The sequence below is a fragment of the Lagenorhynchus albirostris genome, chromosome 9, assembly GCF_949774975.1.
Source record: "Lagenorhynchus albirostris chromosome 9, mLagAlb1.1, whole genome shotgun sequence".
Lineage (NCBI taxonomy): Eukaryota > Metazoa > Chordata > Mammalia > Artiodactyla > Delphinidae > Lagenorhynchus > Lagenorhynchus albirostris.
The window spans coordinates 55,677,348-55,704,727 of NC_083103.1; the positions used below are offsets into that span (position 1 = coordinate 55,677,348).

Genomic DNA, 27,380 nt, shown 5'->3' on the forward strand with positions numbered 1-27,380 from the left:
TAAAAATATTTGGAATATTTATCTATGAGATAGACATGAAAAGAGCTACAAACTGGCTAAACATTAAAAACAAAAGCAGCTTTTTTTTTGTCTTTAGGACATGAAGTAGGTGAGTAGGACATGAAGTAGGTGAAGGTGAGTACTATAAAAAAACAGAAAAAGAGAAAAATAATCTCTGTTGAGAGGAAAACAGGGAAGGAGTCAAGGAGGAAGTCATTTTTCAGTTGAGCCTTGAGTAATGAACAGGTACGGAAAAAGCAGCATTAGAGGAGGACAAGTATTAGAAACACAGAGGTACACGAAAATGCACAGCATGAATAAAATAGCCATAAGATCCTGAAAATCAAATGAGTATAAATTAATAAATTTCAGATAAGCATCTAAGAATCAAACGTATGAAGAATGAGAAAGTCATATGGGATGGAAGACAATTTCACACCCAGTTATAAGGGGTACCTCAGTTTAAATCAGGTTCACATGTTGACATATTACGGCAGCCACTTAACACTATAAGCTTATCCTGAGTGTGAATGTTTCATGGCTCTGAGCTCAGCATCTGAACTGATGAGATAACCCAAGGGAATGAGTTTAGGATTGCTCATACCAGTCACAAAGCAGCCAATTAATCAGACTGGAATGAAATTAACTCGACCAAACTGATTTTTTTCTCCCCAAATGGAAATATCTAATTTTTTCTCACTATAAAAGTAATAAACATTAGTTTTTCAAACCTGAAAAAAAGACAAGTTTAAGGAAGACAATAAAAATGAGCAGAGATAGCCACTGCTTACAAGTTGAATACTGGTGCATATTTTCCAGACTTTTTCCCCACCTATACATACACACACATTGTAAAAAACTGGAATCACATTCTACTCCCTGTTTCATGACCACTTTTTTCTTTTAACAACACGTTGTAGAGCTTTATCATAAATTTTAATGGCTGTACAGTAACCCACCGTTTAGACAAATCATAATTAATTTAACCCTCAGTTTACTGCCAAGGTCCATTATACCCAGTTTTAATTTCTTAGTTTCTCTGTTGAGCAATTTTAGCTGTTTCTAAAAAGTAGTATTTCATGACTTTTATACTTTGTTAGAGGTGGTATTATTTTCCTAAGGCGGCCATAACAACTTACCACAAACTACATGGCTTAAAGCAACAGAAATTTATTCTCTCTAGACTGTGGAAGCTAGCAGTCTGAAATTGAGGTGTTGGCAGAGCCCTTCTCCCTCTGAAGGTTTTAGGGAAGAATCCTTCCTTGCCTCTTCCTAATTTCTGGTGGCTCCGAGCAATCTTTAGCATTCCTCAGCATCACTTCAATCTCTGCCTCTGCTTTCACATGGCCTTCCTCCCACTGTGTGTATCTTCTCTGTGTCTTTGTATCCAAATCTCCTTCTCCTTTCTCTTATAAAGATACTAGTCATTGGATTTAGTGCCCACCTTAATCCAGTATTTTAATTTGATCACATTTGCAAAGACCTTATTTCCAAATAAGGTTGCATTCATAGTACTTGTCTTTTGGGGAAACACAATTCAAGACATTACAGTCATCCAAGAGACAGATAAATTTCTACTATTTTTTTCTAATAGAATAAAACCCATTGAATTCTTTCATTAATCTAAGAAAATATGAGGTTTTAGTGATCTTATCTTTCTTGTATATTGAAACATTTTGCTATCTCATCATTCTAGAAATTATTTCATCATTACTCAATTATTCCTAATTTTAAGTTAAAAAAGAGTAAAATGTTTTGAGAACAGAATGATGGATGCTTAAGATACATAGTAGATAAGAGAGAGATGCACAGTGAGATGAACCATCTCCATTGCATCATCTTCAGTTTTCTTATTGCAGTACACAAACTATCATGTCATTTTTCAAGAAGGTATTAGAAAAGTCCAGAGACACTACTGTTGTGGTCTTTTCTGTAGTTTTCAGAGAACACAGTTGAGAATTGAGATCTATTATTTTTTCCTCAAAATACAAACAGAAGGAAAATAATAAAGATACTTCATAAACATTGAATAAACCAGGAAATGAATGGGAAGAGACAGATAGTAAAATCTAGTCTCTAATGATGTCGGTAAAATTGGTTGTATAAGTGAATTCTCAGACTGTGAGCCCTCAGATAACAATATCCTAAATCAATTTTCTCAAACGCAAGAACTGGTAAGTGAATAATACATTTCTATGGGTAAAAAGGAAATATGGTATTTTCATCCAATTAGTCATCCCACAGTAAGGATTTCATCATACAATAATTTGCAATAAGAACTTGGACCATACTATTTTGCTAAAAGGATATGTAACAATATTCTTTCTTTTTTAATTTTTAAATATTTATTAAAATTTTTTCTTCTAGTTTTATTGACATATAATTGACACACAGCACTGTATAAGCACCTTATAATGACTTGACTTAAATACTTCATGAAATGACTACCACAATAAGTTTAGTGAACATCCATCATCTTACATAGATACAAAATAAAAGAAAAAACATATTTTTCCTTGTGATAGGCACTCTTAGGATTTACTCTCTTGACAACTTTCATATATGACACACAACAGTGGCAATTATATTAATCATGTACATTATATCCCTAGTACTTACTTATAACTGGAAGTTTGTACCTTCTGACCCCCTTCAGCCAATTCCCTTTCTCCTCACCCCTTGCCTCTGGTAATCACAAATCTGATCTCTTTCTCTATGAGTTTGTTTCTTTTGTCTTTGAAGTATAATTGACCTACAGCACTACGTCAGCTACCGGTGCACAACATAGTGATTTGGTATTTCTATACATTACAAAATGATCACCACACTAAGTCTAGTTACCATTTGTCACCATACAATATTACATTATTATTGACAATATTCCCCACTCTGTACATTTTATCCCTGTGACTCATTTATTTTGTTAACTAGAAGCTTGTATCTCTCTTTTTAAATTTATTTTATTTATTTATTTTTGGCTGTGTTGGATCTTCATCGCTGTGCGCAGGCTTTCTCTAGCTGCAGCAAGTGGGGTCTACTCTTTGCTGCAGTGCGTGGGCTTCTCATTGCTGTGGTTTCTTTTGTTGCAGAGCATGGGCTCTAGGCGTGCAGGCTTCAGTAGCTGTGGCTCACGGGCTCTAGAGTGCAGGCTCAGTAGTTGTGGCACACGGGCTTAGTTGCTCTGCGGCATGTCGGATCTTCCTGGACTAGGGCTCGAACCCGTGTCCCCTGCACTGGCAGGCAGATTCTTAACCACTGCACCACTAGGGAAGCCCGGAAGCTTGTATCTCTTAATGTCCCTTACCTATTTCACTCATTTCCCTACCCCCTCATCTCTGGCAACCACCTATTTGCTCTCTGTATCTATGACTCTGTTTATGTTATGTTTGTTCATTTGTTTTGTTTTTTAGAACCCATATTTAAGTGAAATTATATGGTATTTGTCTTTCTCTGACTTATTTCACTTAGCATAATACCCTGTAGGTCTGTCCATGTTGTCGCAAATGGCAAGACTTCATTCTTTTTTTTATGGCTAATAATTCCACTATATATTATACCACATCATCTTGATCCATTCATCTGTTAATGGACACTTAGGTTGCTCTCATATCTTGGCTATTGTAAATAATGCTGCAATGAACACAGGGGTGTATACACCTTTTCAAATTAATGTTTTTGTTTTCTTTGGAAAAATATCCAGAAGTGAAATTGCTGGATCGTATGGTAGTCCTATTTTTAATATTTTGAGGAATCTCTATTATTTTCAATAGTGGCTGCACCAATTTACATTCCCACCAACAGTGCATGAGTGTTCCTTTTTCTCCACATCCTCACCAACACTTGTTAATTGTTATCTTTTTGATAATAGCCATTCTAACAGGTGTGATATTTCATTGCAGTTTTGATTACATTTCCCTGATGAGAGTGATGTTGAGCATCTTTTCATGTGCCTGTTAGCCATCTGTGTGTCGTCTCTGAAAAATTTCTATTCAGGTCCTCTGCCCATTTTTTTAATTGGGTTGTTTGATTTTTGGTTGTTGAGTTGTATGAGTTCTTGGTATATTTTGCATATTAACCCCTTATCAGACATATTGTTTGCAAATATCTTCTCCCATTCAGTAGGTGACCTTTTTATTTTGTTGATGGTTTCCTTCACTGTGCAAAAGTTTTTAGTTTGATGTAGTCCCATTTGTTTATTTTTGCCCTTGCCTGAGGAGACACAGCCAAAAAATATTGCTAAGACCAATGTCAAATGCCTATGTTTTCTTGTAGAAGTTTTATGGTTTCAGGTCTTACATTTAAATTTTTAACCTACTTTGAGTTTGTTTTTGTATATGGTATGAGAAATTAGTCCAGTTATTCCAACACTATTTACTGAAGAGGCTAGCTTTTTCCCACTGTATACTTTTGTCTCCTTTGCCATAGATTAATTGACCATGTAAGGGTGGGTTCACTTTTGGGCTCTCTATTCTGTTTCACTGATCTACGTGTCTGTTTTTGTACCAGTACTATACTGTTTTGATTACTATAGCTTTGTAGTATAGTTTGAAATCGGGGAGCGTGATACCTCCAGCTTTGCTCTTCTCTCTCAAGATTGTTTTGGCTATTTGGGGTCTTTTGTTTCTTTGTAAATTTTAGAATTATTTGTTACATTATTTGTGAAAAATGTCATTGGTATTTTGATAGGAATTGCACTGAATCTGCAGATTGCCTTGGGTAGTATAGTCATTTTAACAAGAGTAATTCTTTCAACCCATATCTTTCCATCGGTTTGTGTCATCTTCAATTTCTTTCATCAGTGTCTTAGTTTTCTGAATACAAGTCTTTCACCTCCTTAGTTTGATTTATTCCTAGGTATTTTATTCTTTTAGATGGGATTATTTTTTTTAATTTCTCTGACAGTCTGCTGTTAGTGTATAGAAATGCAACAAATTTCTGTATATTAATTTTGTGTCCTACAACTTTGCTGAATTCATTGATAAATTCTCATATTTTTTGGTGGCATGTTTAGGATTTCTTACATATAGTACCATGTCATCTGCAAACAATGACAGTTTTACACCTTCCTTTCTAGTTTGGATTCCTTTTATTTCTTTTTCTTGTGTGACAATATTCTTTCACTATTTATGATATTTGCACATCAAAATTTACTTGATATGGTAAATAAGTGGACAAACAGTGAAAGTTAGTGCATACACAAAGGTGTTTGAAAAGAAAAGAATAACATGTAGAAATGAAAAAATTCATTGATTTGATCATTCTAATTAGTATTTAGGAAATCTGCAAACAAAAATGTTTTGCAATTGTGGAGCAAAAAAATGGCCATCCCCTCTTCGACAAAATTAAGAGCTGTCAAAGTTCTTTTTGATAATGTAACTGCCAAGAACCAGAAGTAATAATAAGCTAAAGCCTATTAAAGATGTATTTGAAATTTGAATCTGTATTTAAAGTATAGACATATTCCAGGTTCATGCATGGAAGCTGATAAACAACTGGCTACATTCAAAGGGCTGCATCTCTTTGGGGTACTTTCAAAGTCCAGAAAAGTAAAAATAAAAATTTGGGTTTGCCACCATCATCAAGAAAATGAAAAAACACACAGAATGATAAAAGAGTATCTGTGAATCATATATCTGATAAGGGACTTGTATCCAGAATATATAAAGAACTCTTATAACTAAATAATAAAACGACAAATAACCCAACTAAAAACATGAACCAAGAAATTAAAGACACATTTCTCCACAGAAGATATCTGAATGGCCAACAGGCACATGAAAAGATGCTCAACATTAGTCATTGGGGAAATGCAAATGAAAACCATAATAAGATGCCACTTCACACTCAGTAAAATGGCACAATAAAAAAGACATGTAAGTGTTAGCAAGGATGTGGAGAAATTGGAACCTTTACACACTGCTGGTGGGATTGTAAATTTCCTGCAGCCACTGTGGAAAACAGCCTAGCAGTTCCTCACACAATTAAACTTATCATGTAACCCATCAATTCCACTCCAAGTACCTACCCAAGAGAAATGAAAACACGTTCACACAAATACTTGTACTCAAACAGTCGTAAGAACATTACTCATAATAGCCAAAAAGTAAAAACAACCCAAATCGCCACTACCTGAATGGATAAACAAATGTGGTATACTCACATAATGGACTGTTATTTGGCAATAAAAAGGAATGAAATACTGACATATGCTACAACATTGACAGACATTGAAAATATTATGCAAAGTGAAATACACCAGCCACAAAACGCTATATATTGTGTGATTCTCTTTATATGAATTATCCAGAATGGGAAAATCCATAGAGACATAAAGTAGATTGATCAGTAGTGCCTAGGGTGGGAAGGAGGATGGTCAATGACTGCTAATGGGAAAAAGTTTCTTTTTGGGTGATAAAAATATTCTTGAATTAGCTTATGGTAATGTTCGAAAAACTGAAAATATACTAAAACTCAGTGAATGGTACACTTTAAATTGGTGAATTTTATGGTAAGTAAATTATCTCTTAATAATACAGTTCTTGGGTGTGAGTGTGTAATGAACTGGGAGATTGGGATTGACACATATACACCAATATGCATAAAATGGATAACTAATAAGAACCTGCTATAAAAAAAAAGAAAATTCAAAAAAAAATAATAGTTCTTAAAAATTTGGGTTTGCTATATTTAAATACTTACTAAAATTCTAATAAAGTTGATTTTCATTATTCCTTTATTAATTAAAATATTTAAATTAATTCTTATTGGAGTACAGTTGCTTTACAATGTTGTGTTAGTTTCTGCTGTCATTTTTCCTTTATTTTTACTTCTGCAAATTATTCATAACATGACTTAAAAATATTTACTAAAAATAAGGTCCATTACTTCCAGATGGTAAATGGTGATGAACATTTTCTTGGTATATTGACGGTTAATCAATCTTCCTAAATAAATGTTTAGATTGTTAGTAGTTTTTCATTAGTATAGATGAAGTTACTTTCAACATTTTTTTAACACATCTTTATAGAGTTGTCAGATCATTTCCTTAAGAAAAATTCTGGGTGCAAAGCTATTTCTCTAGAGAGGCTGTACTAATTTATACTTCTAATAGCAATGTTCAAAAGGAAAGCATCAGTTTTATCCTGAAATATGCACGACTTCATAGCTTAGTAAAAACATTCATAAGAAGGAAATAAGAACAACCACCTGTAACAAAACATAAAAAGAAAAAACAAAACCAACAAAGAAAGAAAGACTATAATAATCAAAAATTCTTTTAAATACATTAGACTGAGCCTTCCTCCAATTCTGGCTTTAACTGACCAAAAAATGGAAAATTTTATTACATGACATTTCTTAAGTGTAAGTTTTTCAATTTAGGACATATCTAATTCTTTCAGAATGAACACCTAACTTACACCCCACTATTTATAGGCAAAATGTAATGAAAACACTTAGCTTTCTCTTATTTAAAAAACATATTTATAGCTCTATCTGATGAGAGGGCTTAGAAGCAATAATTCCCCAGTAGCAGCAAGATACCCAGTGACTAAGTCCTGGTTTCTAAATACCATTTTCCAATAAAAGGAACTAGGGCTCCTTGGAGAAATGGCTGATTCTAAGGCTAGGGTAAGGAAAACAAAAAATAAGCTTGGGATAACTGCCAAAACATGGAAGCAACCAAGATGTCCTTCCGTAGGTGAATAGATGAATAAACCAAGGTACTTCCAGATAATGAAATACTATTCAGTGATAAAAAGACATGAGCTATCACAGTAATCAGGACAGCATGGTAGTGGCACAAAAACAGAAATATAGATCAATGGAACAGGATAGGAAGCCCAGAGATAAACCCACACACATATGATCACCTTATCTTTGATAAAGGAGGCAAGAGTATAAGACAGCCTCTTCAATAAGTGGTGCTGGGAAAACTGGACAGCTACATGCAAAAGAACGAAATTAGATCACTCCCTAACACCATACACAAAAATAAACTCAAAATGGATTAAAGACCTAATGTAAGGCCAGACACTATAAAACTCTTAGAGGAAAACATAGGAAGAACACTCTATGACATAAATCACAGCAAGATCCTTTTGACCCACCTCCTAGACAAATGGAAATAAAAACAAAAATAAACAAATGGGACCTAATGAAATTGAAAAGCTTTTGCACAGCAAACGAAACCATAAAAAAGATGAACAGACAACCCTCAGAATGGAAGAAAATATTTGCAAACGAAACAACAAAGGATTAATCTCCAAAATATACAAGCAGCTCATGCAGCTCAATATCAAAAAGCAAACAACCCAATCCAAAAACGAGCAGAAGACCTAAATAGACATTTCTCCAAAGAAGATATACGGATTGCCAACAAACACATGAAAAGATGTTCAACATCACTAATCATTAGAGAAATGCAAATCAAAACTACAATGAGATATCACCTCACACCAGTCAGAATGGCCACCATCAAAAAATCTACAAACAGGGCTTCCCTGGTGGCGCAGTGGTTGAGAGTCCGTCTGCCGATGCAGGGGACACGGGTTTGTGCCCTGGTCCGGGAAGATCCCACATGCCGCAGAGCGGCTAGGCCCATGAGCCATGGTCGCTGAGCCTGCGCATCCGGAGCCTGTGCTCTGCAACGGGAGAGGCCACAACAGTGAGAGGCCCGCGTACCGGAAAAACAAAAAAAAACAAAAAAAAAACTACAAACAATGAATGCTGGAGAGGGTGTGGAAAAAGGGGAACCCTCTTGCACTGTTGGTAGGAATGTAAATTGATACAGCCACTATGGAGAACAGTATGGAGGTTCCTTAAAAAACTAAAATTAGAACTATCATATGACCCAGCAATCCCACTACTGGGCATATACCCTGAGAAAATCATAATTCAAAGAGTCATGTACCACAATGTTCACTGCAGCACTATTTACAATAGCCAGGATGTGGAAGCAACCTAAGTGTCCATCGACAGATGAATGGATAAAGAAGATGTGGCACATATATACAATGGAATATTACTCTGCCATAAGGAGAAATGACATTGAGTTATTTGTAGTGAGGTGGATGGACCTAGAGTGTGTCATACAGAGTGAAGTCAGAAAGAGAAAAACAAATACACTATGCTAACACATATATATGGAATCTAAAAAAACCCAAAAAGGTTCTCATGAACCTAGGGCAGGACAGGAATAAAGACATAGACGTAGAGAATGGACTTGAGGACATGGGGAGGGGGAAGGGTAAGTTGGGACAAAGTGAGAGAATGGCATGGACATATATACACTACCAAATATAAAATAGCTAGCTAGTGGGAAGCTGCTGCATAGCACAGGGAGATCAGCTCGGTGCTTTGTGAGCACCTAGAGGGACTGGATAGGGAGGGTGGGAGGGAGACACAAGAGGGAGGGAATATGGGGATATACATATGCATAGAGCTGATTCACTTTGTTATACAGCAGAAACTAACACAACACTGTAAAGCAATTATACTCCAACAAAGATGTTAAAAAAAGAAAAAAAAAAAAGACGAGCTATCAAGCCATGAAAAGATATGAAGGAAACTTAAATGCCTATTACTAAGTGAAAGAAGCCAGTCTGAAAAGGCTGCATATTGTATGATTCCAACTATATGACATTCTGGAAAATGCAAAGCTTTGGAGACAGTAAAAAGATTGCCAGGGGTTAGGAGGGAGGGAGGGATGCATAGGAGGAACACAGAGGATTTGTAGAGCAGTGAAACTATTCTGTATGACATCATTTGACCAAACCTATAGAACATACACTACCAAGAGTGAACCCTAAGTAAACGATGTACTGCGTCAGTGTAGGTTCATCAATCACAAAAAGATGAAACAAACTAACAAACAAATCTGGGGTATCTTATAGTGCCAGAAAATAAGGAAGTACTCAAAAGACAAAAGGATAGGGGCATGTGAAAGGGATACAAGAATTAATCTGAAAGAATTCCCAACAACTAAAACAATTTGAGCAACAAAGTAAATAGCACAGCATTGAAATATAACCCAAACCATAAAATATACATCAGTCTATCCTGATATAAACGATGGCATAAATAAACAAATAAGAGCAAAGAGACATAAATCATCCATACAGAAGAATTCCAAATACTCCCCCCTTCAGGAGATGAAGCATAATTCCATCTCCCACTTCCCGACCCTTCACTCCTACCTCCAGTGAAGGTGGGTGTACTTAATAACTCACTTCCAAAGAATAAATTGGAGAAAGGGAAAAACAGTACATTTTCAGTGGAGAAACTTGGCAAAGACTACCTCACCCAAGTAATGAAGGTTAATAGCACCATATGGATATCAAGTCCCCCCGACATGATATGACAAGAATAGCACTTCACCTCCGTGGTATTGTTTCTAACCCTCCCTAAAACTTCAGGAAAACATCAGAAAAATACAGATTGGCATACTTTCTGCAAGTCATAAAAAACAAGGAAAGACTGAGAAACTGTTACAGACTACATGAGACTAGGGAAACATGACAACTAAATGTAATGTGGTACCCTACAGTGGATCCTGGAAAAAGGAAGAAGGCATTGATGGAACACCAGTGAAATCCAAATAAACTCTGGAATTTAGTTAATTGTAATGTACTAACATTTGGTTCTTAGTTTTGACAAATGTACCACGGTAACGTAAGATGTTAACAACAGGGGAAACTGAGTGAGAGGTATCTAAGAAGTCTGCACGATTTTTCCAACTTTTCTACATTTAAAAATTATTCAAAAATAGAAAGTTTATTTTAAAAACAACAAAATTAAACTTTAAAATGGAGCCATAGGGCTTCCCTGGTGGCGCAGTGGTTAAGAATCTGCCTGCCAATGTAGGGGACACAGGTTCGAGCCCTGGTCCGGGAAGATCCCACATGCTGCAGAGCAACTAAACCCGTGCGCCACAGCTACTGAGCCTGTGCTCTAGAGTCCGCAAGCCACAACAACTGAGCCCACGTGCCACAACTACTGAAGCCTGTGCGCCTAGAGCCTGTGCTCCTCAACAAAAGAAGCCACCGCAATGAAGCCCGTGCACCGCAACGACGAGTAGCCCCTGCTCACCGCAACTAGAGAAAGCTTGTGCACAGCAACGAAGACTCAATGCAGCCAAAAAAAATAAACAAATAAAATAAATAAAATGGAGCCATAAACCCACTAAACCAACATAGATATCCTTTTGGAAAATGTTAACCTTCTAAATTTAACTACCATTTACTCCATTTTAAAAGTCTGTTAAATAAAATTTAGAAAAACTAAATTTAGACAAATTTAGTCTTCTTTAGAAAGAAGACTAACAATTTCTTACTGGAGATTAAATCATGTATTAATCTGAAACATGATGTACTGTATATTAATAGTACTAGAACTATGCATATTAAACTAGGAACATTTGATTGACACAGAAATACTTCATAACACATTAAAAATATAAAACCTCATATTCTGCCAATATAAGCTTCTGTCAAGTTTCACTGTACATTGTGTTCTTTGGTTCACTACACTTTACTGGTAAAGAGGGAACATATTTAATCCACTAGTGATATTATAACCAAGAAACTTGGTAAATTTATACCTTTCCCATATTATGACACTCCTGAGGGGAATATATGTTGTCTCTAACTTTACAGATAAAAGAAATAAATAATGAAAGCCTGTTAAGAAAGGTTATCCAAAACTTGGATTAAGCTAAAAGGTAGACAGAACATCCTTCCAATGTAATGTGGGGACACAGACCCACTCAAAGGTTATTTAACTACCTAGGGGAATGAACTTTGCTCCATTATTCTATTTACTATCAAACTAAATATCCTAGATTAAGTAAAGTTACATGTTCATTTATAGATTTTTGTCCAGTAGAGTTGCAAATCATTTCTGTCATGTAGAAGAGAAAATTCCAAAGGTTAGGGTTTATTGGTCTGTGGGACATTAACCAGTTCGTAACTAACTTAGCAATCTTATTCTAAAATTCTTTTATTAAACTGCGTATGAATCCACAGCTCCCCAAATAGTCTTTGAACTAGGCTTACTATTTTCTTCAGTAATTACTGAATTGAATAAAATATTTTATATTTCTATGAATCATGTTTTTAATTTTTTTAAATTATACTTTGACAGGCATAAGGAACTTTCCATGACATACTTGACATGGCCTTTCCCACATACAGCTCTGCAAATCCTACAGTCTCACAGGGCTATTATGATTATAGTTTTTCTGCACCGTATTCTGATAATGTTGTCAATTATTTGGTTATTGGAATTATCAAATAATATCTTTGTCAAAGGTAAATCTAAGTAAAGTATATATTATTTTCAAGACCCTCTTTACTCCACCATTGACACTCTCCATCTTGCCAGTAAAGTCTGTAAAAAAATAAACATGAACACTATTCTATTTCCCCTGTTTTTCCACCCTGTGCATTTTAAAAACAATGGGAAATACAAGATTCCCTGTTTTTACTGGAGCCATTTCCTGAAGAGATTTTTAAGTCTCAAGCTCTGTATGAGAAAACAAAGATATTTACATCTTCGTAGGAGACTCATTACTTGCTGAGTCGGCATTAAGAAATTACCCACAGAATCAGAGAATATAAGATTTAGACAGGACTTTAAAGATTTTCCTGTCCAATCTCCAAAAGGAAAGAAAATAGGGCAAAAAGGATTATAGTGATTTTCCAGAGGTCTGAGAGTGGCTAAAATTAATGTGACCTGACTTCTAATACTTTCTAAATGGGCACACATCTCCCATGATGACTTTGTGGGTTAATTTTCTTTCTTTAAACCAATTATTAAAAAAATATTTTTTCTTCCACTTGTTCCAGGTACCTCTCTTATAATTTCTAGGTGTAAATTATAACTGCCTTTACTTTCATAAACATGATTAATTACACTTATATTTTGATTATGTGTTTTGAGATTTAAGCAAAGAAAGATTAGTAAAAAGAAATAAAAACCCACAACTTCATATTTCCAGTGTTACATTCTTCACCAAAAACCAAAGTCTAGACTAATGTGATTTTTTTAGAAAGAAATTTGGATATTGTCAAATTTGTCAATCTAAATGTACTTTTAGTGAATTGAAGTGGACTAATCACAAACGTGAACTACAATTTTTAGGTTTGAGCATCAGGAAAGAAAACATTATTACACTCTCACCCAACCAACATCAGTAGTCCATTAAAGCAAAAGAGAAAACTCTGTACCCTGACATCACTTCTAGATGAAGTTGTCCTGAGACAGTTAAGAAAACAGGAACATTGAAGAAATTCTCCTCAGGTACCTTTATTTTGCTTGAAGGCTGCAAAAGAAAACACAAGCCATAAAAAGCTATTATTACATGTTTTGCTCTGCTTTTCAGATTCACGTTTGTGCCACAGCTAAAAAATCATACACTATTAAACATATATGAGGACAAGTTCATTCTTATGGGAAAAAAAGGCAGCTTTCAGTATACACTTAAAAGAGAAAATTCCTGTTTGGAAAGTGCTAAGTTCAAGGAAGTTTGCTCCATATTTTTCAAAATATATAACAACCAAAGAACAAACTATTTTTGTCACAAAATATACTCCTTCTTAAAAACTGATTTTGATTGAGGGGCAAGCTGAAGCAAGAAATTATGAACTAGAAGTTTTAAATGTGAGGCATTACATAGTCTTAAAATTCTGACCCATGACTGAGATTTAATTTTAAGGGAATAGCCTCTAAAACATGTCTTGTCATATTATTATTAAATTATTAATAATAACGCTTTTAATACAGATTTTTATAAACACATTATAAACTTTTAAACGCATTAATTTCACTTATTCTTCCCGACAACTAGGAGATAAAGCAGGACCATATCTTTAAAAGATATGATGAACGTTTAGATTTAAAGATTTTTATGAACTTACAGTATAGATAGAGTGATTATTCCATTTGAAACTGACAGGAAATACGTCAGCCAACACTTATTAACAGTTAAGATAAAAAATTATTTGGAGATCAAACATAATTTAAATAGTATAATTAAGAAAGCTTCTAGATCAAGTTATGACCATTATATCCATTTGGGGGAAGGAAGCTAATTTACCTACTCTTGTATTTCAAATTGTGATCTGAAAATGTCTTTGTGTAATGGTGCACTAAAACAAGTGCTGTAAAGGCAACAAAGCCAATATAAAATTTTCAATACAGGATGTACGACTCCTTTTAAGAGACTTAGTACCTACTACTGAATTACAGAAACACATGAAATGAAGATATCTTATTTAATTCCATCGGTTGTTCTAAAAATATTGCATATCATGTATGGTTATGCGTGTGTATGAATATGAAATCTAGTGTAAAATTACCAACTGAAATCATTCACTTATTTTGTAATTGCCTATTATTTTTAAAACTTACTTTTACCTGGTCCTAAATGTCCTATTATTGCGTTATAAAAATCATCTTTGAAACCCACTATCACTTAAAGGATATCGTTTCCAAGGACTTAAATACTCAATACTAAAATATTCGATTTATGTTAGGATTTCAAAATAAAAGACATGTTCTCTGATATTTCTTTACTATTTACTAAATAATTATATTTCAAATCAGGCCCAGCACATTTATAAGAATATTATACTTTCTCCTTTTCCTCACCTCTTTAGTCTATAATTTGTATTGGTGTTTTATCCTGACTTCTCTAAAAGTGATTTCTCTCATCTCCTGCACATATAAAAAAGTCTAATATTTAGGACTTGATTTTAGTATCTCATTTATTAGCATTTGTACAAAATGATGTCTGAGCTTCTTATATCTCTAAATCCAACTTATTTAAAGTTAAAAACATATCACTACTTCATTATGCCTTCCAATGTCATATGTAAGCATTTAAATAATGAAATTCATACTACTTTTTAATAAATTACTTCCTTTCAGTTCTCCTTTATATTACAGTGAATGCATTACAGTGACTTTAAAAACTTCTGTATGTATTAAGTTATATTACCTATATATTTTATTTCAGGATATTAAAGGGACATTATAAATTATTTTTTAAAAAAGTAATTGCTGGGGACTTCCCTAGTGGTCCAGTGGTTAAGACTTCACCTCCCAAGGCAGGAGGTGCACGTTCCATCCCTGGTCAGGGAGCTAAGATACCTGGCGGCAAAAGAAACAAAACATAAAAACAGAAGCAATATTGTAACAAATTCAATAAAGACTTTAAAAATGGACATCAAAAAAAAAAAAATCTTACAATGGTGGGATAGGTAGCTACAAAGGCCTATCCCTCTACAGAAAAACTGAAGATAATGAGTAAAAACTATAAGCATCAAAGGTTTAAAGTCACCAAACAAATGCTGAATCAAGAAAGAGGAAACTTAAAAATGGTAAACTCCACCTAACAATAGCAGACTGCACACTCTTTTCAAGTGCACATGGACACTGTCCAAGATCAACCATATGCTAGAACATAACAAGTCTCAACAAATCAGATAAATTACCTTTTTTGAACATAATGGGATGAAACTAGAAATGTAAACTGGTGCAGTTACTTGGGAAAAGAGTTTGGTGGTTCTTTAAAGAGATTAACAAGAATTATTATATATACAACATACAAATTCTACCTCTAGGTATATGTCTAAAAGAATTACAACCAAGTATTCAAACAACAATGCATTAAAAGGACTGTACACCATCCTTCATCCCAGGGATGCAAGGATTTTTCAATATCGTAAATCAATCAATGTGATACATCACATGAACAAACTGAATAAAAACTATACAATCATCTCAATAGATACAGAAAAAGCTTTTGATAAAATTCAATATCCATTTCTGATTAAAAAAACTCTTCAGAAAGTGAGCACAGAGGGAACATACCTCAACATAATAAAGGCCATATACAACAAACCCACAGCTAACATCATACTCAACGGCGAAAAGCTGAAAGAACTTGCTCTAAGATCAGGAACAAGGCAAGGATGCCCACTCTCGCCACTTTTATTCAACATAGTTTTGGAAGTCCTAGCCACAGCAACCAGAGAAGAAAAAGAAACAAAAGGAATCCAAATTGGAAAAGAAGAAGTAAAACTGTCACTGTCGGCAATGACATGATGCTATACATAGAAAAGCCTAACACGCTACCAGAAAACTACTAGAGCTCATCAATGAATTTGGTAAAGTTGTTGAATAAAAATTAATATATAGAAATCTGTTCCATTTCTATACACTAACGAAGAAAGACAGGAAAGAGAAATTAAGGAAAAATCCCATTCACCATCATATCAAAAAGAACAAAATACCTGGGAATAAACCTGTCTAAGGAGACAAAAGACCTTTACTCTGAAAACTATAAGACACTGATGAAAGAAATCGAAGATGACATAAACAGATGGACACATATACCATGTTCTTGGATTGCAAGAATCAATATTGTGAAAATGACTATACTACCCAAAGCAATCTACAGATTCAATGCAATCCCTATCAAACTACCATTCTTCACAGAATTAGAACAAAAAATCTTACAACTTGTATGGAAACACAAAAGACCCCAAATAGTCAAAACAATCTTGAGAAAGAAAAATGGAACTGGAGGACTCAGGCTCCCCGACTTCAAACTATACCACAAAGCTACAGTAATCAAGACAGTATGGTACTGGCACAAAAACAGAAATATAGATCAATGGTACAGGATAGAATGCCCAGAGATAAACCCATGCACATATGGGCACCTAATTTATGACAAAGGAGGCAAGAACATACAATGGAGAAAAGACAGTCTCTTCAATAAGTGGTGCTGGGAAAACTGGACAGCTACATGTAGAAGAATGAAATTAGAACACTCCCTAACACCATACACAAAAATAAACTCAAAATGGATTAAAGACCTAATGTAAGGCCAGACACTATAAAACTCTTAGAGGAAAACATAGGCAGAACACTCTATGACATAAATCACAAAAAGATACTTTTGACCCACCTCCTAGAGAAATGGAAATAAAAACAAAAATAAACAAATGGGACCTAATGAAACTTAAAAGCTTTTGCACAGCAAAGGAAACCATAAAAAAGATGAAAAGACAACCCTCAGAATAGAAGAAAATATTTGCAAACAAAACAACTGACCAAGGATTAATCTCCAAAATATACTAGCAACTCATGCAGCTCAATATCAAAAAGCAAACAATCCAGTTAAAAAATGGGCAGAAGACCTAAATAGACATTTCACCAAGGAACACATACAGATGGCCAAGAGGCACATGAAAAGATGTTCAACATCATTAATTATTAGAGAAATGCAAATCAAAACTACAAGGTATCACCTCACGCCAGTCAGAATGGCCATTATCAAAAAATCTAGAATCAATAAAAGCTAGAAAGGGTGTGGTGAAAAGGGAACCCACCTGCACTGTTGGTGGGAATGTAAATTGATACAACCTCTATGGAAAACAGTATGGAGGTTCCTTAAAAAACTAAAAATACAACTATCATATGACCCAGTAATCACACTACTGGGCATATACCCTGAGAAAACCATAATTCAAAAAGAGACATGTACCACATGTTCATTACAGCACTATTTACAATAGCCAGGACATGGAAGCAACCTAAATGTCCATCGACTGATGAATGGATACAGAAGATGTGGTATATACATACACAATGGAATTTTACTCAGCCACAGAAAAGAATGAAATAATGCCATTGGCAGCAACATGGATGGACCTAGAGATTAGCATATTAAGTGAAGTAAGTCAGAAAGAGAAAGACAAATATCATATGACATCACTTATATGTGGAATCTAAAAAAGTGATATGAATGAAGTTACCTACAAAACAGAAATAGACTCCGACATAGAAAACAAACTTAAGGTTACCAAAGGGGAAAGGGCAGGGAGGGATAAATTGAAGTGTGGGATTAACATATACACACTACTATGTATAAACAGATAAACAACAAGGACCTACTGTTTAGCATGGGGAACTATATTCAATGTCTTGTAAGAACTTATAATGGAAAAGAATTTGGAAAATAATATACATAAATATAAAATGAATCACTGTTCTATACATCTGAAGCTAACACAAGATTGTAAATTAACTATACTTCAATTTAAAAAATGGTTATAAAAATTTTAAAACTCCAAGTATTCAAATAGATACTTGTACATTAATGTTCATAACAGCACTATTCACAACAGACAAAGGTGGAAACACGGATAAGTGGATAAGCAAAATGTAGTATATATAAACAACGAAATACTATTTAGCCATAAGATGGAATGAAGTACTTATATACGCTAAAACACGGATAAACCTTGAAAACACTATGTTAAGTAAAAGAAAGACATAAAAGGCTACATATTGTATGATCCCATTTATATGAAATATCTAGAGTAGGTAAATCCATAGAGACTAATCGGTGAGAGCAATGGTCTGGGGAGAAGGGTAAATGGGAAGTGATACTTAATGGGCATGGGGTTTTCCTTGGGATAATGAAAATGTTTTGGAACTTAATAGGGGTGGTAGTTGTATAACACTGTAAATGTAGTAAATGCCACTGAAATATACCCTTTAAAATGGTTAATTTTATGTTGCATGAACTTCATCTCAATTTTTTTAAAAGCATACATAAACAAGTAATTATTAGACATGACAGGGTCAAAAATTACTAACATGGGATTGCAAATTTAAGACTCACAATCTTAAATACTTCCATTAGTAATGAAGAAAGAATAAAAATATATGAATTAAGTATCCAACTTTGTGACTTTGCCAGTGGGAATGGATTTCTTTAAAAAAGATTCTCAAATTGCAACATTAAAGTTAAGAATTTCTATTTAATAAAGGAAGATATAGGCAATTAAACAGAACATATTGTATTATGGATAAAATATTTTCAGCTTCTAGAACTGACAAGTGATTAAATGGACAGAAAATATAAGGACCTCCTGTGAAGAAAACAAGAAAGAGAAAATAAGCTGCTCCCCAACTGGGCAATGGATATGAAAAGCAGATTTACAGAAAAGAAAATTCAAAAGGTTAAGATGTATGAAGAAACACTCAAATTCACTACGAATTAGAGAAACACAAATTAAAACAAGGCATTTTAAGAAGAATTCATTGCATATATCCGACTGACAAAGATTAGAAAGTTGTATAATATCAAGTGTAGAGGTAGATTCAGGATGTGGTAGGCAGATTTCTAAGATGTGTCCCAAGATTCTCAGCCCCTGGTTTATTCAACCACTAAGCCAGGTACTGATGTGAAGGGATTTTGAAAATTTAATTAAAGTTCCAAATCAGATGGCCTCAGGATTTGGAGATTTTCTGGGTGTTCTTGACCTAATCATGTGAGCCCTTTAAAAGTAGAAGTTTTCTACAGCTGGCTGCAGAACAGTAAGTCAGTAATTTGAAGCATGAGAAGGATGTGACACGCTATTGCTGGCTTGAAGATGGAGGAAGACACAGGGAAAGGTGCTTAGAGCAGTCTCTAGAAGCTGAGAGCAATCTGGCCAGCAGCCAGCAGCAAAATGGGAACTTCAGTCCTACAACCAAAAAGAACTGAATTCTACTGAGAGCAAGAATGTGTTTGGAAGAGAACCTCAAGTTCCAGATGAAAACATAGAAAGCTTAGCTGACACACTGGTTTTGGGCTTGTGAGACCCTGAGATCCTAGCCATGCCATTCTGTACTATTGAACTATAGAGCTGTGAACTAATAAAGAGATGTTGTTTTAAGTCCCTAAGTTACAAATCTATAGAAAACTACTTCATAGGAAAACAGGAACCCTCAGGTAATGTCAATATAGTCTATACTGGCACTGCTATTCTGGATAACATAGTGAAATTCAGAATGTATATACCCTATGACCAAGGAACTCCACTCCTGGATATCCATTCTAAAGAAATTTTCACACAAGTCTCTTAGGGAATATGTATAAGACTATATATTACAGTATTTTTTTTTTCTGGGTGTAACTGAGAATTGGAAACAACCTAAGGGTCTATTACTAGAAAGGGTAAGTGAATTGTAGCAGACAAATATCAATGAATATTCTGCAGCAATGACAAGCAACAAATAGATGTACCTATAGCAACATGGACAGATTTCAAAACAAAAAGTTAAATGGAAAAAAGCAGGAAACAAAGTAAGATACATATTATCATTAATGTAAATTTAAAATATACATAAAAGATCACATATTTTATGAGGCTATATACATAATAAAAGATATATCAAATATATTAAAGTGAGTGCCTCCAAGAGAATATGAGGAATGGAAGTGGGGATTGGGATAAAGAGGAAAAATTAAAACAAGAAAGGAGTTATGCTGGATGGCGTTTTGTCAGCTTGGCATTACTACTCCCACCTAAACTGAGGACTGTTTCCTAGAATCCCCTGTCCTGCATGGTTCCAGGTTTCAGTTGGCCATCTATTGTTGGAGAGGAATGTGCATAACATTTGAGAAGAGAAAATGAAACTGAAGTCATTAATCTCAGAAGACTGTGGCAGTCTGACACAGTGACACACTCACCGTAGTGGCTGGTGATCTCTAATTTCTAGCTTGTCTCCTTATTACTGACCAACAGTAGCTCTATGATAACGACCAAGTGCTGGACTGCAGTTACTACAGAGTGGACTGTGATAGATTAATTGCATTAATGGCTCCAATTTGTCACACTTCTCTATATCAGCACCCCTTGGCATATCATACGCTAACCCTGAGCTTGGCCATGTGACTTGTTTTGGTCAATGGCATGGTAACAAAATTGACAAAAACAGTGGCTTGAAAACATGCTTATGAAGTTCACATTCTTTCTTGGACCTATGCCACCAAAGAGATCACACCCTGATTAGCATGATGGAGGAATTTGAGAGACATGTGGAGAAGAGATGGGTCATCCCACATGAGGCCATCCTAGACTGCCCAGCTCCCAGTCAATCCATCAGCTGACTAAGCCAAACCCAGATCAGAACCACTCAGATGACCTGTAGACTCACAGGAAAGAATAAATGGTTTTGTTACACAGTGAGAGGATACAAGGGCCTATAACAACAGTGTGCCGTGAATGAAAATTATGTTAAACTAAACTCTGTATTCCTAAGGTTAAAAAAATACACATTCAGACACACATACTTCTACAAAAACCACCATAGCCAATATGCACTTAGCACTTACTCTGTGCCATGTACTGTGCTAAGGAGTTTACAAGCAATCCAATGAAGTAAGTACTAGTATCCCCATTTACAGAGAAGGAAACAGACACAGAGGTTAATAACTTAACTTGCCTAATATGACAAAGAACATGAACCAAGGTGGTTGGGCTCCAGAATCTCTATTCTTTTTTTTTTTTTTTGCAGTACGCGGGCCTCTCACTGTTGTGGCCTCTCCCATTGCGGAGCACAGGCTCCGGACGCGCAGGCTCCGCAGCCATGGCTCATGGGCCCAGCCGCTCAGCAGCACGTGGGATCTTCCCAGACCGGGGCACGAACCAGTGTCCCCTGCATTAGCAGGCAGACTCTCAACCACTGAGCCACCAGGGAAGCCCAGAAGAATCGCTATTCTTAACCACACATTATTTCCAGGAGTCATAAGAAATACTTAACAATGGTTGATTCTGGGGAAGGAAACTAGATTAATGGGAAACAAGGTATGATGGAATCCTTCTGCACTGTGATTTTAAAAATTTTTTTTTAAAGATTTTTTTTGATGTGCACCATTTTTAAAGTCTTTATTGAATTCGTTACAATATTGCTTCTGTTTTATGTTTTGGTTTTTTGGCCAGGAGGCACGTGGATCTTAGCTCCCTAACCAGGGATCGAACCTGCACCCCCTGAATTGGAAGGCGAAGTCTTAGCCACCGGACTGCCAGGGAATTCCCTTCTGCACTTTTAAATTGGTACCTTTTGAACAGTAAACTACATTACCTGTTCAAAAAATAAATTTAAAATAGCATATTTGTTAAGAGGGACTCGAGGTATTACCAGCAAGTACTCAGAATAAAAAGTATACTGGTTTTATTCCCTGTGTATTCTTTTTTTTTTGAAAGAAGATGTTGGGGTAGGAGTTTTATTAATTTATTTATTTACTTTTGCTGTGTTGGGTCTTCGTTTCTGTGCGAGGGCTTTCTCTAGTTGTGGCAAGCGGGGGCCACTCTTCATTGCAGTGCGCGGGCCTCTCACTATCGCGGCCTCTCTTGTTGCGGAGCACAGGCTCCAGACGCGCAGGCTCAGTAGTTGTGGCTCATGGGCCTAGTTGCTCTGCGGCATGTGGGATCCTCCCAGACCAGGGCTTGAACCCGTGTCCCCTGCATTAGCAGGCAGATTCCCAACCACTGCACCACCAGGGAAGCCCCCCTGTGTATTCTTGATCACATAAATACTAACGATTTAATCTTTTGTCCTATAGTGGTGTGGATTACTCTGGTCAGCACCAATCGGAAAATCAAAAAGCCAAGAACAAAGTATGGAACAAAGTCAAATACCAGGAAAAATATAGGTGGTTAGTAAAGTCTAACACTGCTCTATTTATAATGAAAATAGTTGGGGCAGGCTAAAAGAAGAGAAGGCCAAACGATATTGAGTTCTTTGAGTAGGAATTGAGTTTATACATGTTGGTATGCTAAGCACCTAGCAAAGTGCCAGAGACAAGTAATTGCTCCATAAATGCTTGTTGACCAAGAGTGATGTCAACTGTGAGTGAGGGGATCAGCAATGAGAAGAAGCACAAGGAACCATAAAAGCTTCTAGCAAAGTGTCATGGCATTGCTGGTCTAAAAGGTATCTTTAGTGCACATTTAGTGTCATGTTTGTTTTTCAAACAAAGGTACTGATAAGCAGGTACTATTACAGAAATAAATTATTTCCTATATTAACTTTTTAAACTATATTGCTTATAAATAATTCTCCATTACTTTTCTAGCACAACTGTAAATAGGTGTTTTCTGTGGTTTTTCTTTAGTATCACCATCAGCTGAACACTGACAAGTATTCTAAACAACACAAAAGGGAGAGAATGTATTTTCAATACAGTATATAATTGTAAGTTTAAAGTAGCTTAGAGGAAATTTTTCATTTTCTTCAGAAATGTAAACTGTGTGACCACTATGATTCTATCTTCCTCCTATCCACTCCCACTCACACATAATTTGTAGATATCCTATATAATCAAATACCATTTTTGACTAAATATAAAAGACATCTATCCTCTTCCTACCTTCCCAACAGCAAATCCCTAATTCTGACATCCATCAAACAGAAAGATTTAGAAAAGATGATGAGATAGTATCATCAATATAATCTTCTGATCACTGAAAAAAATAGCTCTTCAACATCATCTTTTTCACCTTTCTCAAGACTGTGTCTCACTTAGTTCCAAAGGAGGCATCTCTCCATATATCCTCTCATACACCTTTCTGCTCCCTAACAAATCTCTAGTTACCTCTGGGACAGCTTCATTTCCTTCCCTCTTTATGCTTGCAAGTCTTAAAACGATCCAAACACACATCAAGCACTGTGAGAGTCACAAGTAAAAATTAAACATAATACTAAAAAATGCTATGTTTTATTTATTTTTAAAAGTTCCTGAAGCAAAACATTGAGCTGGGTGATGGCATTTGGTTGTTTATAGTATTATTCTCTGTGCTTTTCTGTATGTTTAAAGTTACAAAAAAACACAGATCAGTATTTCCAGCTCTTAAAAATGTACAGCATATTATTGTGTGATTCCCACAAGTGTCAATACTTTTCATTCTCCTATTTTCTTCAAGCATAAAATAGTTTACTTTATTCAGGTTCACTGTTTTTGTTCTAATTACTAGAGTGTTCTGTAAGTTTACATTAATAGTTGTAGTATTTTTATCTATATGATGCATTAAAGAGTCTCATGGCTGTGCTGTAAATATAATTATTATATATTTCTGTAAGGGAAAAAGAGTTCTAAGATCCAAAATAACCAACTTAAAAATAAACTATCCAAATCTCTGATTATATTTCTGCTGTACCTTAAAGAAAAAAGATAACTAAATTAAGCTAAACATAATTAAAGAAATAAAATAAAAATTCAACTGTTTCACGCACTGTCAAAAAACCCGTAATGACAAAAATCAGTAAGCCTGAGGCAAGTAATGAGATACCAAAGTTTTCTGGTTGGTTTATGTTAAAAAATATTTTACACAATAAATGAAAGCTCTAATTCCAAAAATCGATTTCACTGTATAGTACTTTAAAAAACGTTTTTATATCCTATTTTTCTCAAATCAGAGAAAATACTAAAGGGCTTTACGAAACACTAAAGAAATATGTTGAAGATGGGATAAGAGTAAGATGAAAAATTACCATAGCATTATTATCCTGATATTCCTTGGGAAAAAACATATATTCACACATAGTAATCAAACTGGCAAAAATTAAAGGCAAAGAAAAATTACTGAAAGCGGCAAGGGAAAAACGACAAATAACATACAAGGGAACTCCCATCAGGTTAATATCTGATTTCTCAGCAGAAACACTACAAGCCAGAAGGGAGTGGCATGATATACTTAAAGTGATGAAAGGGAAGAACCTACAACCAAGATTACTCTACCAGCAAGGATCTCATTCAGATTCCATGCAGAAATCAAAAGCTTTACAGATAAGCAAAAGCTAAGAGAATTCAGCACCACCAAACCAGCTCTACAACAAATGCTGAAGGAACTTCTCTAAGTGGGAAACACAACAGAAGAAAAGGACCTACAAAAACAAACACAAAACAATTAAGAAAATGGTCATAGGAACATACATATCAATAATTACCTTAAATGTGAATGGGTTAAATGCTCCAACCAAAAGACACAGGCTTGCTGAATGGATACAAAAACAAGACCCATATATATGCTGTCTACAAGAGACCCACTTCAGATCTAGGAACACATACAGACTGAAAGTGAGGAGATGGGAAAAGATATTCCATGCAAATGGAAATCAAAAGAAAGCTGGAGTAGCAATTCTCATATCATACAAAATAGACTTTAAAATGAAGACTATTATAAGAGACAAAAGAGGACACTACATAATGATCAAGGGATCAATCCAAGAAGAAGACACAGCAATTGTAAATATTTATGCACCCAACATAGGGGCACATCAATATATAAGGCAACTGCTAACAGCTCTAAAAGAGGAAATCGACAGTAACACAATAATAGTGGGGGACTTTAACACCTCACTTACACCAATGGACAGATCATCCAGACAGAAAATTAATGGCATTAAATAAGCTTTAAATGACAAGCTTTAAATGACAAGCTTTAAATGACAAGCTTTAAATGATACAATGACAAGCTTTAAATCACAAGCTTTAAATCACAAGCTTTAAATGACACAATAGACCAGATAGATTTAATTGATATTTATAGGACATTCCATCCAAAAACAGCAGATTACACTTTCTTCTCAAGTGTGCACAGAACATTCTCCAGGATAGATCACATCTTGGGTCACAAATCAAGCCTCAGTCAACTTAAGAAAATTGAAATCATATCAAGCATCTTTTCTGACCACAACGCTATGAGATTAGAAATGAATTACAGGGAAAAAAATATAAAAAACACAAACACATGGAGGCTAAACAATACGTTACTAAATAATCAAGAGATCACTGAAGAAATCAAAGAGGAAATCAAAAAATACCTAGAGACAAATGACAATGAAAACACGACAATCCAAAACCTATGGGATGCGGCAAAAGCAGTTCTAAGAGGGAAGTTTATAGCTATACAAGCTTACATCAAGAAACAAGAAAAATCTCAAATAAACAATCTAACCTTACACCTAAAGGAACTAGAGAAAGAAGAACAAACAAAACCCAAAGTTAGCAGAAAGAAAGAAAGAAATAAAGATCAGAACAGAAATAAATGAAATAGAAACAAAATAATAGCAAAGATCAATAAAACAAAAAGCTGGTTCTTTGAGAAGATAAAACAAAATTGACAAACCATTAGCCAGACTCATCAAGAAAAACAGGGAGAGGACTCAAATCAATAAAATTAAAATGAAAAAGGAGAAGTTACAACAGATACCGCAGAAATACAAAGCATCCTAAGAGACTACTACAAGCAACTCTATGCCAATTAAATGAACAACCTGGAGAAATGGAGAAATTCTTAGAAAGGTATATAACCTTCCAAGACTGAACCAGGAAGAAATAGAAAATATGAACAGACCAATCACAAGTAATGAAACTGAAACTGTAATTAAAAATCTTCCAACAAACAAAAGACCAGGACCAGATGGCTTCACAGGTGAATTCTATCAAACATTTACAGACGAGCTAACACCCATCCTTCTCAAGCTCTTCCAAAAAATTGTGGAGGAAGGAACACTCCCAAACTCATTCTATGAGGACACCATCACCCTGATACCAAAACCTGACAAAGAAACTACAAAAAAAGAAAATTACAGACCAATATCCCTGATGAATATAGATGCAAAAGTCCTCAACAAAATACTAGCAAACAGAATCCAACAACACATTAAAAGGATCATACACCATGATCAAATGGGATTTATCTCAGGGATGCAAGGATTCTTCAATATATGCAAATCAATCAATGTGATACACCATATTAACAAATTGAAGAAGAAAAACCATATGATCATCTCAATAGATGCAGGAAAAGCTTTTGACAAAATTCAACACCTGTTTATGATAACAACTCTCCAGAAAGTGTGCACAGAGGGAACCTACCTCAACATAATGAAGGCCATATATGACAAACCCACAGAAAACACCATTCTCAATGGTGAAAAACTGAAAGCATTTTCTCTAAGATCAGGAACAAGACAAGGATCTCCACTCTCACCACTATTATTCAACATAGTTTTGGAAGTCCTAGCCACGGCAATCAGAGAAGAAAAAGAAATAAAAGGAATACAAATTAGAAAAGAAGAAGTAAAACTGTCACTGTTTGCAGATGACATGGTACTATACATAAAGAATCCTAAAGATGCCACCAGAAAACTACTAGAGCTAATCAATGAATCTGGTAAAGTAGCAGGATACAAAATTAATGCACAGAAATCTCTTGCATTCCTAAACACTAATGATGAAAAATCTGAAAGAGAAATGAAAGAAACACTCCCATTTACCACTGCAACAAAAAGAATAAAATACCTAGGATTAAACCTATCTAAGGAGACAAAAGACCTGTATGTGGAAAACTATAAGGCACTGATGAAAGAAATTAAAGTTGATACCAACAGATGGAGAGATATACCATATTCTTGGATTGGAAGAATCAATTTTGTGAAAATGACTCTACTACCCAAAGCAATCTACAGAGTCAATGCAATCCCTATCAAATTACCAATGACATTTTTACAGAATTAGAACAAAAAAATCT

At 35.0% G+C, this 27,380-nt stretch overlaps 1 protein-coding gene across 11 annotated transcripts in view; it reads right to left on the minus strand.

The window, feature by feature from the left end:
- Positions 1–27,380, minus strand: part of NARS2 (asparaginyl-tRNA synthetase 2, mitochondrial) — a 142,766-nt gene that overhangs the window by 64,942 nt on the left and 50,444 nt on the right. For all 11 annotated transcript variants that reach the window (XR_009542484.1, XR_009542485.1, XR_009542486.1 and 8 more), the window contains one exon: positions 13,227–13,321. Coding sequence is in view for 1 of the 11 variants with exons in the window: in XM_060160127.1 (XP_060016110.1) it covers positions 13,227–13,321 (95 nt within the window). In the remaining 10 variants the exon portion in view is untranslated. The remainder of the gene's footprint in view (positions 1–13,226; positions 13,322–27,380) is intronic.